Here is a 14,073-nt window from a genome sequence, read left to right on the forward strand (position 1 = left end):
GAAATATGTCTAGTAAAATATGACAATGTTTTTATAATAAATTCTCTAGGGAACACTAACTCACACTCACATCCCAACATCTTTAAATTTAAAACGAGATTCTAGATAAATTTTTCATTATTATATATTGCATGTTTATTGCTGTGTCGACATACTTGCGTTCTCCAAGTTGGATTATTTAGCTTGGTAATTTTCATTAGACCTTGTTTAGTAGTGCAGATAGATCACAGCAGTGAAAATCGCACCACGCTTGAATAATTATGTTCAATAATCAAGTAGCGACGCAGCTGCGCCTAATGGCTTTTTCATTGGTTTCAGTTTCTTTTCACGTGTTTCCTTTTATCAACGGAAAAATGAGGCACGCATTTAATGGGGAAAGGCAATTAGCATATTTTGCTCGGTGGGAGAGGTTCACTGCACGAAAATATAATAATAATCGACTGCCACTACATATTTACGCGGCGGAGAAAGGAAAAAAAATGCGTCGCGCGCGGAGAAATTGCGCAGCAGCATCTCAGCCAGTGGCTTGATGCATGATGCATTTAGATCTATGAAATTTTCACCAGTGAAAAGTGTGCAAAAGGAAAATTGATAGAACTATTATTTTGCGATTAGCACGATTAATTTTCAGCATGTCTGAAAAAAGTTATCATAATTTAGATATCAACATAGATGACATGATAATTGGCCCAAATTTCTCAAAATCATTGAGAGTAAAATGATTTTTTTTTAATATTCAGATAATAAAATTTTTAAATATTTTTTTTGTATAATAAAATACTTTTTTTTGAAGATTCTCTTGAATCCCTAATTTTAATAAAATTCATTGAAATTCACTTTGAAGGCAAAGAGTGTACAATAATATGTACCATACAATTTAAGGAATTAAAAATAGAAGAAAACAATAAGGTGGCTCGGCTTAGTAAATAAAAAAAGACTCATTAAAACCTTTGTTATTCTGCAAATTTTTTATAGCCAGACAAATTATTTTAATTAGCTCATTCAATGTATTTAGAAAAATTTGTCATTAATTTATTTTTATTTAATTAAAAAATTTATAGGTTTAAATATTTAGTTTGCAAAAGTCATAAATAAAAGTTGCAAATTTTGAATAATTGTAACCTGTACTTATAACCTGCTTATGATATTCTGCCTTTATTTTCTCCATTTTAACTGTGCGGTGGCATTTTTTTTTCAACATGTGGCTACAAAACGCCTGGCGCTGGCCGATTGTGCGAGTAAGTTGCTGATAATCGCACACGGTTTCCGTTGGGGAAAAATGCTTTTGGTTATGGGCCGTGCAGTCGTACATGCGAAGCCCCACAAATGTAAATGATAATAAGACTTGTGCTGACGAGCGACTGAATTTTAATAACTCTAGCGCAAGTCAGTCGTGTCGACCGCCAGTTTGAGTGGTAAAGGTTTTACATTCAAAATATCGCGTTGGTTTCCTGCGCACTCATGAAAATACATGGAATAAATTTCACTCCCGTGAATTCAGCCTGCCTCAATTGAATTCTCATGTTCAATAATATATATGCAATTTGAAAAAAAATTATAAATTTTAATGAAAATAAAAACGATTTAAAAAAAATCTTGAGCACATTATAGTGCATTGAAGCTCCTGAAAAAAATTACCTTGCTTATTTCGTTATTCAATTTGCACATTTTTAATTTGTTTTGCTTAAGTTAAGCTTGGGATAATTATATTTGAATATATTTTTTGAGAAAAATATTCAGCCAATTGTTTTGTTCTTCTTGTGTTGAAACTGTAGAAATAGGAGTATTTTTGTTAACATTGGAAGAGCTCTTTTGTGCTAAAAATTTATTCTATCCCTCTTTTGTTCTCCATTTCTTTCAGAATAGAAAAGCCATGGCCATTTATTTATATTGCGATCGATTGAAGAACACAAAGCTTGCGGACAGGACGTTTCAGAATGTGTATCGATCTGTTGTTTGAAATATAACGAGAACACGGTGGGTTGAAAGGCGGTTTATTCATTTGAAAAAGAAATATATAGGTTGCGTGCAGGACGATATCGCGGTTTTTTTCTCCCAGAAGGTCAACATCATGCACCACTAGTTAGAGGTCATGAAGTAATCGAAATAATTATTAAAAATAAAATGTTTCAACAGAAAAGTACATGTTCCCTTTTCTTTTTTGAAGTGAAAATGTGCCGATTCATGATGCTTCAACAACAAAAATTTTATTCAGCCTTCAACCTGGAGTAGAATCCCGGGAGAAAACAAAACACGTTGCTCCATAGAGGGATAGGACGGGTGGAAGAAAAATCGATATTGTGGAGGCGGATGTGGAGTTGGTAAAGTGCGACTTCTATTTATTTAACTGACTGGAGCTGCCATTGAAAGAGAAATCTACTGCGCACTGGAGAAGAGCGCGTAGAGCAAAGCTGCGCTTAATTACACTGATTGTGAGTGGGACGAGCTAATTATGCTGTTATCGTTTTTGTTCAATTAACTCATTAAAGATGAATCAGAGATAAAAAGTGGTTTATTAATAATTGTAAATATTTTAAAATTATATTCCGCACAAATGTCAGAAATTTTTAAAATGGGATAAAAATCTGTAAATCTGTGGAGCTTTACGTGAGCAGAAGCAATAATCGTATTTCATTTTGGCTGTAGAGATTTTTTCACTTCCAGGCACACCTTTGTTTGTTAAGAACAAACACCAGCGTTCTCTCGCATAGAAAAATTTTTATTCTCAGGCACATCCACATATTTTTTTTACTTAATTTTCCACGAGGGGCCCTTCGCTGTGGAAGTAAATTTTAAGTGTGTGCTTCTCACCCAGAGAGCAAGTTGTTAATGCACGCGCAGGTGCAACTCCTTAAACCTGGGGAGTGCGCGTCACTTACATTTGAAAAAATAAGTATGAAACTTTGAGCATTTTCTTCTGCGTTGAAATTAAATTATTAATATTAAATTCTTGGTAACTTTGAATATCTTGCCACTCCTTCAAATGATGAAAAAAAATCAGCATGTTCCTTAATCTTTGCATTATTTTTTTCTTTTTCGTATTAATCGGAGATTTTTTCTTAAGATTATACAAAATCCTTTTGTTTCCTTTTAAATTCTTCGTCTTCATGGATGTATTTTTCATGTTTGAAAAAATTAAATATTTAAAATAATATTTCTAATCCTGTTCTGCCGTGACTGCAAGCATATTTCTATCGACTCATAATTAAAATAAACCCTCGCTGCGGAGTGTGTTTTAAGGTGACCGGTGAAGTCCTATTGACATTAGCTATACATCGTCAGAGCAACTGCTGCATGTCCTGCTCCCCCAGCTCGTTTCACATGCAGGTATTATGAAATTCAAAACAGACACTTCCCCTTGGTATCTCTTTAATGTACCGCTTCTCAAGTTGACATGTGTTTGATCGATACAAAAGCGCGGTGTGGAAATTTGCAAAAAAAAAAAAAAAAAAAAAACTTGAAAGAAAGGGGGCCATGATGCTTTCTTGTTTCTGCGGCAGATTATAGTGTGCAAAGAGCACACTTGCCAATTTTTATCTTCGGAGATAAGCAAGATAAATAGCGGATTAATTTTGCACCTACGATCATGATAAATTAGGTTAGTTAGTTCAATAGTAATTCATCGACTTTTGCAAAAATGAAGATCATCTCAGTCAATTAAATTACATCCGCCCCTAGTTTTGCTTTGTTTTTTTCTTTTTCGGTTTACTCAAACTGAAGTTTTAAAGAATAGGAAAGCCGAAATTTCTATTAATTTTTAATTAACTATTAAATTACCCTAAATTTTCATATTTTTGGAAGAAAAACTACTTACAATATTTGGTTTAAAACTTCATGGGTGCAATTAGGAAAGCATTCTGGAGAGTTAATAAAAGGTTAAAAAAATCCATTAGAATGATCTCCACTTAAAGGCATGCGCATATGTTGTTAGAATTAGGATTTAGTTGTTATGTCCACAAGGCTGAACTTACATTTCGAGCTGCTCACAATCAGTGATAACTGCTTTTTCCTCTGATTCACTTTCCATAACTGTAACAGTAATGGAAATCGCGTGTACTGAGTGGGTTATCTACATTTTTATATAGGAGAGAAATAATAAGAATACACTTAAGATGTCAGCGTTTTGAATTTTAATCGGCTTAAAATAAACGCGCCATAAATAATTCAGGAGCGCCCACATTTATATATTTTTCAAACTTCCCGACTTCTGTGTATGTTTCGAGTTGTTGGCAGTAGCATTAAAGTTTTACCATCTCAAGGGTTTATATACCGCAGAGCCCATTGATGAATCAATTAGTTCCGAAACCAGCAGCACACCAGGCTTGCTCGTCGCAATAAAGATTAGACTGCATTTTAATTTTATATTCGTGCAATGTGCAGCGGCACAAGGCCAACGTTAAAAAAAGCAGAGAGCTGTTTTGGAAGCCACTTAATATGCACTTCCGTCAAGTGCCAAGGCTAAATCTAGAGCCGGCTCGGATTTTAGTCGTTGAAAATTCCTGCAGCGCCGGCACAACGTTCGATTTCGAATTTAGGTTTTTTCATCATTAATTGACATTTTTTTCCCTAGATATTTATTTAAAGCAGGGACGTCATACGGATGCGTTGGTTTCCAACTGCGGCTTTTATCTTAAGAGGATGAACTCACAGGAGGCAGATTTAAAAATAGATATCCTCCCCTGGTTGGCTATGCGGTTAAGCAACGCACACCGTCACTCGGACGTCAAGTGCGATTTTAATGGCCAATTTCCCCTTACCTATTCATTGAATATTCATTACAATTTTCCTCAAAGTTCAAATAATAAGGAAAATCTTTAAGTGTAAAAAAATCTTTCAGTTTGATCAACAAAAGACATTGAAGTTCCAAAATTTTCTATCACATTAAGTACTTTTTTTAAATAATGCAACGACAAATTTGACTTTGATAGAAGTAGTAAGTAATTGATTTAATTATAAAATAATAATTTAAAAATAGATACTGCCATTCAATATTCTTTAAATTGATTCCAGATTGATTCCAATTGATTCAAAGGTTGAATGTCAAATAGTTCAGATTTTAAAAAGAATAATTGAAGACATTTTTAAAAATTGTTAGAGAAAATGTTAATACAAATTACTCTTTAACAAATGAATTAAATTAATGAACCCTCCTCCTACATAATATTATAACTAGACTAGTGTTATTTATTCCTGGAATTACATTTTGTTGACTTATTAAGATTATAGGAGCACCAAAGATTGAATTTTTTTTTTAATGTTATTAAATTTGTAAACATTTATTTCATTGTTGTCATTTGTTATTAAAAGATAAATTAAGCCCCAAATTTTAAAGTGAGAGAGTTGATAAAAAGTTTAGGAATCTATCCAAATCTACTCTTTTAATCAAAAACATCGCTGTTGGTTCTCTTAGTGTGGCTGAATGCTTGGTTATATAACCACAACATATTGAGATAACCTGCATCAAATGTTAATTTCATTAAAATTTACAATTTCCTATTATTCATTAAAAACTAAATTTAATTTTTTTATTTGAAATCTCACGATCGTCCTCGTCAGTTAAAAATAATCCCAATGAAAAGTTCGCAAATTTCTGAACGTGCTCATATCTGCCCAGTCAATAACCTCTTGTGCTATTGAGCGATAAGTTAAGAATATTGTGAGAAAAATACTCTGAAATTCATGTGCGGTATAATCAGTGCTTTTCATCACATTCAAGCATGCAAAATAAATGAAAAGTTTCCATCACGTGTGCAATGTTTTTTACATACGAGTTTGATCAGTACCGCCAGAGGAATATAATATGGGGCACAGCAAAATTGCAAAAGTACAAAAGAAGAAGAGGAGCGTCGTTTTGGCACAAGCAGGCCAGAGAGCTAATTGGCGACCTGCCAACAGAGAAATTCTCTGCCTGCACTAAATAATTCCCGTCGGCGGTGCACGTGAAGAAATAAAAAGAGCGGCGAGGCAAAAGAGGAAGAAAAAAAAAGATCCGATCGCGACAGCAAGAAGGCGGGTGGGCAGCGAAAACAATCGGCGAATTGCTGCAGCTTTTTATACTGAAAAATACATGTAAGATGGTGTGTCAGCTGCGAGACCGGTGGTGCAGCTGACTACTTTTTTCCCGGCCAAACAGGGCCATGTGCTTCTTCACTTCGTGTTTGTTATTTTGCCCTGCACGCTTGCAGCCGAGAATAGTACGCGTTTTTTTTTCTTTCAAAATGGGTCATTTCCAGCAGCGACGTTTCTTGAGATCTTATTTTAATCTCGCAGGAATGCATCTTGGGCTGTGCGACTCTTTAGATAAAAGATTTTGGGCAATAAAGTAAGGCAGCTCGTCACGAGAAAAACGCCTACTCGCCCGAACGAACTTTATCTTTCGAGGCCCAGACACGTCTCTCGCTCCTTTGTCGGCTCCACATCTCCACACACGGTTGCTGCAACACCCTGTCATTTTTCCAACGTTTAATTAATGAGAGTAATTCAAACTCCTTAGTCAGCTTGGAGGCAAAAAGTTAAAAAAACGAATGTTTTTATTAAATGTAGCTATAGCACGTGTTTCTTCTAAAATAAAATTCCGTGCAAAATTTCATCACAGCAATTGACAGTTTAAATAAACATTTTCTTACTTATTTCAAGTTTCTATTTGATTTAATATGAAATATGTGAACTCCAGATGCTATCAAGAAGAATTGAAAGGCAACGAAAATGGAGCCGCGACCACATTTAGGCGCAAAGAATGGCTATGCACAAGGTGGTGTTTTGACTTGAATTTGAATAACTTCTAGTGATTGTCCATTGTTCAACTTCACCGGCAGTTCAATTCTTTCAGCAAAAGAAAGACTAATAGCCCTCGGAAATTTACATTATATGCTTTTTTATTTTGATCGATGGTAACAAAACTAAGAGAAGAACAAATTATAACTATTTTAACAGCTACATATTTTAATATTCCACAACTTTTCAAATTTAATGTTCAAATTTGTATTTCCTTATTTTTTGATAATATTTTTGTTTTGAATTAAAACATAATTATTGTGCTTCTCTTGGGCGTCTGAAAATAATAAGAAAAAAAGAATAACATGAAGAGTTCTTGTTCTAAAATTTAAAAAATTATAATAATATATTTATAGAAAAAAAAAATATTTTTAAGTTAATCCGAGGAGAAAGTGGTCAGTTGAAAAATAAAATTATTGAATGATAAAAGCTATCTGCAACAAGATATTCATTCAATCATTAATTTATCCAAAGAATATAAAAGTTGCAATTATTGACAAAACTTTAGTTGCAAATTTAGTTTATTGGTGTACCACAAGGCAATCTCTGCCTATAACGAGATACATCATCCAAATATTAAAAATTATAAATGAAAACTACAACAACAAAAACTTTACAACAGAATTCTTCAAAGGTAATTTCTTGAGATTGCAGTGTAATTTAAGCAGCAACAATAATACAATAAATTAGACATCTTTAACGGATACAGAGTTCAGTCAAATAATGCGATAGGGTGCTGTCAACACTTAAAACATTAAACATTTCCCACTCTATATAACTTCAAACGCAGCCCGTCATGTGTCATGTTCCTCAAGCAACTCCTGCGTTTTGTTTATAAATAAAACGCGTTTTCGTCCCACTCGATCTTCGTCCCGCTCAGTAATTGAAAATGAGAGAGTGGAAAGATCCTCCTCAAGGTGAGCTCTTTTTGAGTACACGAAAATTATCATCCCTGAACGATAAAACGGATCAAAAATATACTTTCTTAATAACATCAAACGAACATTTGAAAATTGCCGTTCAAAAGAAGCTGGCACTTTGTCACGAGTTCTTATATAATCCATTAAGGGAGAGCCGGAATTTTTTCTAATTTAAATGCTCGGCAGCGAGAGAAGCTTATTAATCCGCGGGATGACAAGCTCACGGATTCGGACAGCGAAATAAACACAATGGTCTGTCCGTCGTGCATGTCATTCCGAGTCGGCTCGTTACTTCGTGCTCGCCGCACAGATTCGATCAAAATAATAATATAAAAAAAGCTGCCTCGATAGGGCCTCCGATAAAAAAGGAAAGAAAAAATTTCCAACTGGCTTATGGGTGAATGGCGTGATGCTCGGAAAATCAGATCAATTAAATGCAAGGCCACGATTCACGTCCTCCAAATCGAAAATCTGTGCCGCCAAGAAAAGCAGGGGTTGATTGTTATTCCACAGCTGATTTCAAAATCGATAATTTCCTCTACTAAAGAGGGTTCCAAATGGTCCGAGTTTTGATATTCTGGGCTCGGTTAGCTATTCAGGGAGGAAAAGTGCGGCTTCCCGGCGCCGTTGTTTTGGGTGTGAGAAAAAAATTAAAAACTGCACTCACCTGGTTAACTCGTGGGCATGTTGCTCTCGGCGGAGTTGAACGGCACTGACGACTGCCGAGACACACCATGCGATTCGGGCGCCCCCTCGGAGATCGATAAAGAGCCGCCGCACCTGCGCAAAAAACGTGCAGAGGGGGATGAATAATTGGGAATTCACATTGGCCACAAAATCCGAAAGCGTATCCAAAGACAAACGCACGTGCGTTTACGTAAATTTTTGAAACATTTCAAAATTATCTATAAACTTTAAATTTTCATTAAGTTCAAAACATTGTCTTCCTTCTTCATTATTACTTGTCAAGTCATAAAAATTTAGTTATTAAAAACAAACTTGAATGATTTATTACAAGGTTGGAATCGGTTGGAATTATCCTTATATTTGGAACTTGGAAGTCAATTTTTGAGGCTCGTCATAAATTTTTTTTTAAATCTACACAATTTAATAAAATTGTGACTTTCCTGCTGACGAATTTGTAGCATAGATAGCATTAAAATACACATATTTTTTGTTGATTTCAAAAATAGGTGAAATTTAAAAATCAACAAACAAAAAATTTAAATCTTTCATGATATTTTAGACTTGAATAAAGACGTTCAAAATTTTAGATTAAGTTTTTGTCTTTTTTCAATCGATATTAAAATGAAGTACTAAAAAGTAATGAAATGTCATGCTTTTTTACAATGGGATGTAATTTTTTTTTTCCATTTTCCCGCTTTTTCCATTTGCAATTGAAGAAATTAACAACTCCAGTATTCATATTCATACAAAAGCCTCCACTATAGATGCAAATGGAGCTTTTACAAAAAAAGTACCCCTATGAAGTTTCTCATAACGTTCGCTTTCTCTCTGCAATTATTTTTCCTATTCAAGGTCTATGTATCGAGTTTTTGCACTAGCCGCTTACGAAGGGGATGGAAATTTATTCTGTACAGGTCAAAAAGGTCACAGTGTCAAAGTCTTGGTCATGAAATGAACGTAAATTATGGCACGATCGTGTATCACGCAACATCACATGTTTTGTTTCAAAATATATACAACATCATATTTTATATATTTTTCACTCTATACAATATTACTGTAGGCGCCCCATGGGAAGTCTATGTGTATTTTTTAGTGAATTGCGCATGCAAAACGGCGCGGCTAATCGAAATTGCTGGTTATTGGCAACCACGTCTTGAAAAAGGAAAATTAATTTTTATTAAACGAGAAAAATTCAAAATATAAGTAGGTAATTTTATATAATCATTGGATTTAAATTTAATTTGTAAAATTCAATTTTAAATTCATTGTCGCCCATATTGGGAGTAAAATTAACTAAATAGATTTCATTTCTCCAACTGCAGATTAGAAACGCACGATTTGATTTCCGCTGCGTTTATAATTTATAATTCAATCTGAAGGCGACGTCCCTGATTAATATTCATAATTTTGGCATCAAACAAACGTCCCGCTGCACCCAAATTGATTCCGACCAGCCCAAATTTGGCTCGCCCGTGACAATAAAACGATGATTCACCCAATTCACGCAACAATTTTGTTTCTTAAATTTAAACGCCATCTCTAGTTAGCGGGGCATAGCAATTGCGTTTGCCAGAGGTTCCCCGAGTTCTCCGTTAGGCTTGCTGATTGCGCTTGGAGCAAAAACAGCTGCGATTTTATTTACGTCGGAAGTTTGCGGCTTTTAACCGAGACTTGGATCCGGAATGAACCGCACAAATGAGGTAAACGTTGATTGACAGATAAGGATTTCGATTATAGCAAACAGCTAATGTTTGGCTTATTAATGATTAATTTGAAATCATTAATTTACAATATTTACAACACTATTTTACTCTTTTTTTATTAAGTCATCTTGAAAATCTGTATGTAGTTGAAAAACTCTAATATAAATTTGGAAATATAATTTTAAAAAATTAAATGAAAATTTGTTATTCTCATTTGATGGTAAAGAGATGACGTTTCTCAGCCATTACTGAATGCTGCACTATTAATCACTTGTTTATTTACTGTTCATTCTCTGAATTTACGCATCATCATTGCTCATAATGAACACGTGATTCTCAAAATTGTTATATAACAACTGGTTTTGAGATTCGAAGAATTTCTATGATTAAATTGGTCCAGACCATCGAGGGGTCGATGAAAAACGATTCCGTTTCCTCGAGCATCAATGAAAGAAAGGGCCTAGCAATGCAATCCACGGCCATCCTTTGAAACGTGATTCATCTTTGTTAGACTTGCAGAGGGAGAGCTCACAGAGGAGAGTTCTATGCAACTCAATTTTGAATCAGAAATCAATTTGGCGATTATATCAAATTAAAATAAAATAATTCAAATCATAAAATTTGACTCGTGGATCAGAAATAACATATTTCAATTGAATTTATAAATAATATAAAAAAATAACATATTATAACATTATTTAATATCGTTCTGTGTTCATAATTGATTAAAACTTAACAATTTAAATGATCAACTCCTAAGGATGAAGTATTTTTGGGGGAAATGATCTTACCATTAAACAGTAAATATTAAATAGCAATTAATAATTATGCAAAGTAGCAAATATGAGCAAATAAAAATATATCAGTTACCCTGAACAGCAACTTAATCGAACACCCTTTTTTTATATCAAAACTAGAATTGAAGAAATAGAATCAAAATTTATTTTACCCAAAGCCTCTGTCCTGTTTGTAATTACAACAGGGCATACAGGGCTGATCAAAGTCCAACTCACATCAACCAACGCTTTTCGTCAAAATATACAACCTATCCTATACCATCAAGTAAAAACAAAACACACCTTTACGACGAAGAGACTGTTGACAAATTGCAACGTTTACCAACAAGCCGTGTGTACTCTGATTGCAGCTTTGATGCGACATAGGCAAACGATACACAAGAATATTTGTTGCTCTTCAATCGAAGTAGTTCACCATGGATAGAGAGACGGTGATTTCGATATTGTTTTCGCCATGGTGCATCGCCGTGGGAACGGTGACCGCCCTCTACTACTATCAGACCAAAAACTTCACCTACTGGCAAAACATGGGGGTGCCTTTTCAGAAGCCACACCTGCTTTTCGGCAACACTGGCAAACGAATCACCTTTAAAATATCCTATGCCGAAATGCTAGTTGAACTCTATCAACAATTCGACGGCGAAAAAATTGCAGGTAAAAAAATAAGTGAAAACACTGACATGTATCAAAAAAATCACAGAGAGCTCGGATTCATAAAAAAGTATTGTAGTGTGAATAAGTAAAAAATAATTAAATATATACTAAGGCTTTGCTAATTGATTGTATTTTTCTCCAATTTCATGATTCGTTAAAAAAAGTGATTAAAATATAAACCTCACGTTTTCTTTACTGCCCGAGTTCTATTTCAAATTAAAAGTTTTCAAACATGTACCAGAATATTTGAGAAAAAACTTCCACAAACCCTTATCAGGAATTTATGAAGGAAGACTGCCTCGGCTTATGATCAGAGACCCTGAACTTCTAAGGCAAGTAATGGTGCGCGACTTTGACAGTTTCGTAGACAGGGCTGTTATTTCAATCCACCCAAATTCATATGAAGAAAACATGATGCTCTCTCTAAGGGGCTCTCACTGGAAGGCGGTCAGATCTGTTGCAACTCCAATTTTCTCATCAGGTGCGGTTAATTATCATTTTTCTTTAGTAAATATAAGATAAATTTTTTTTAAAAAAAAGCAGAACATGAAACAAAAAGTTTTTGCAATCTAAATTCCGTTGCAAAAAAAATCTCAAATTTAAAATAAATCATATTTTTTTATATCGTTCCTGTTTATTACTGGATTTTATGTTTTCAGTTACTTTTTAAAGCAAAACCAATAAATGTGTATACTGCGTTGGTCTTAAAAATATTTAAAATAAATTGGAATTTTTTTGTTTTCTAATAAATTCCTCTGAAAATTATGCATAAAATTCAGTAATAAAAAGGAGGCTAATAAATTTGAAAGAATTCCTATTAATCAAAACAAACTGAAATTCTAGGAAAAATTAAGGCAATGTCGCACCTGGTGACAAAATGTGCAGACCAAATCAGTGAGTACCTGGACGAGTATGTCATTCCCAAAGGTGGTGAGGTGGACGCAAAAGAATTGTTCGGCCGATTCACCCTGGACGTGATCGGCACCTGTGCTTTCGGCGTCCAGTGCAACTCCCTGCAGGACCCTGACGCCGAGTTTGTCAGGGTCATCTCCAAGTTCATGGAAATGTCCATTTGGATGCGCGTCCGCCTGTTTTTTTCCCTGCTGATCTGCGGCAGTGCCACCCTGGCCAGGCTGATGGGCGTGCACTTCATGAACCAAGAAACAGTGCGCTACATCGCCGGCCTGGTTTTCAACAGCAAAAAGGAAAGGGTTGCACAAAACAGCCAGCGAGTGGACTTCCTCAAACTCATGTTCGACGCTCAGGCGGGAAAACTGCAGAAGGCAGCGGAGCAGTCCAAGGAATTGTTTGAAAAGGACGCACAACTTGCGACGGCCGCAGCTCATGAAGAGAAAGTCCCAAAAACAGGTAGGATATTGTGCTTATAAAAAATCAATTGAATAATTAAATAAAATTTCCTCTATTTGCCACATTTTGACTATCGGATATAAAATTTAAGCAAATTTTATTAGTTTTAAACCTTTTATGGTATTCTTGTTTTAAATTAGAAAATAAATTAAACTAAATGATACAGAAAATATTTGTATATTAAACATTTTAAATTTAATATTTTTTCAATTTATTTTCGCAGTTTTGACTGATGAAATGGTGGTTGGCCAATGCCTACTTTTCCTACTGGCTGGTTACGACACTTCCAGCACCCTCCTATCCTTCGCGGCATATGAACTTGCCCTGAACCCTGAAATTCAGGAAAAAGCCAGAGAGGAGGTATTGGCGGCTGTGGAGAAAAGTGATGGCGAGTTGTCCTATGACACCCTGAATGACATGCCTTATCTTGAAAACGTCCTCATGGGTACAGTATCAAAATTTTATTTTAAAGAATGTATAAAAAAACGCGCTTTTCAGAGACCCTGAGGAGGCACCCTCCCGTTTCCAGGGTAGAGAGGTCCTGCACTGTTCCTTCCTATACTATCCCTGGGACCTCCGCAGTCCTGAAAAAGGGCGACATCATCATGATCCCCATCAGAGGACTCAGTCTTGACCCGAAACACTTTCCAGACCCTCTCAAATTCAACCCTGACAGGTTTTTACCAGAAGAAAGGGCGAAACGGTCTCCGTACGTGTTTATGCCGTTCGGAAGTGGGCCAAGAAATTGCATAGGTTTGCAAAATTTTAGTTAAAATTTAAATGACCAGTTTGAATTTCAGGAATGCGATTTGCCATGATGAGCACCCGACTTGCCATGGCCACTCTGTTAAAGAGTTACAAATTTGAAACGTGCCCTAAAACACAAGTTCCGTACTCAATTTCCAAAGGCGGCATTCTTCTCAAGGCTAAGGACGGCGTTTGGGTCAAAATCTCCAGGATTTAATATTTTCAAATAATATTATACTGTATTTTTAATTAGATCTGATTACATCCGTGAAATATGTTTTAATTATTCTTTGAGTTGCCGTAGTGCGATAGTGTGACAGTAATTTTAGCAAAGTTCAAAATCGACACTAATAAAATTTTTAAGTAAAATATTTCTATTGCAACTAGTTTCAATCTTCCCTACAATTATTATTTTGATTA

General features: G+C 35.0%; 2 protein-coding genes across 5 annotated transcripts in view; one reads left to right on the forward strand and one right to left on the reverse strand.

Moving 5' to 3' along the window:
• LOC132198926 (tripartite motif-containing protein 2-like) overlaps positions 1-14,073 on the reverse strand; it is a 32,704-nt gene that overhangs the window by 16,623 nt on the left and 2,008 nt on the right. For 2 of the 3 annotated variants that reach the window (XM_059623260.1, XM_059623251.1), the window contains exons 2-3: positions 8,362-8,474; positions 3,972-4,029 (exon numbers count right to left, since the gene is read on the reverse strand). In XM_059623260.1, the coding sequence (XP_059479243.1) occupies positions 3,972-4,027 (56 nt within the window). In that variant the 5' untranslated portion in view covers positions 4,028-4,029; positions 8,362-8,474. The remainder of the gene's footprint in view (positions 1-3,971; positions 4,030-8,361; positions 8,475-14,073) is intronic. The other variant, XM_059623278.1, reaches the window with a different exon arrangement.
• LOC132198945 (probable cytochrome P450 6a14) lies at positions 9,959-14,024 on the forward strand. 2 transcript variants are annotated; one of them, XM_059623291.1, is made up of 7 exons: positions 9,959-10,084; positions 11,235-11,538; positions 11,780-12,019; positions 12,382-12,906; positions 13,130-13,351; positions 13,405-13,659; positions 13,707-14,024. In XM_059623291.1, exons 2-7 carry the CDS (start codon positions 11,301-11,303, stop codon positions 13,868-13,870), a joined length of 1,644 nt encoding a protein of 547 aa, XP_059479274.1. In that variant the 5' UTR covers positions 9,959-10,084; positions 11,235-11,300; the 3' UTR covers positions 13,871-14,024. The 2 variants fall into 2 exon arrangements, with proteins under 2 accessions (XP_059479274.1, XP_059479282.1); XM_059623299.1 differs by having other exon boundaries at positions 11,816-12,019.

Source organism: Neocloeon triangulifer, unplaced genomic scaffold (assembly GCF_031216515.1).
Source record: "Neocloeon triangulifer isolate White Clay Creek 2 clone unplaced genomic scaffold, ASM3121651v1 ptg000001l, whole genome shotgun sequence".
Taxonomy (NCBI): Eukaryota; Metazoa; Arthropoda; class Insecta; order Ephemeroptera; family Baetidae; genus Neocloeon; species Neocloeon triangulifer.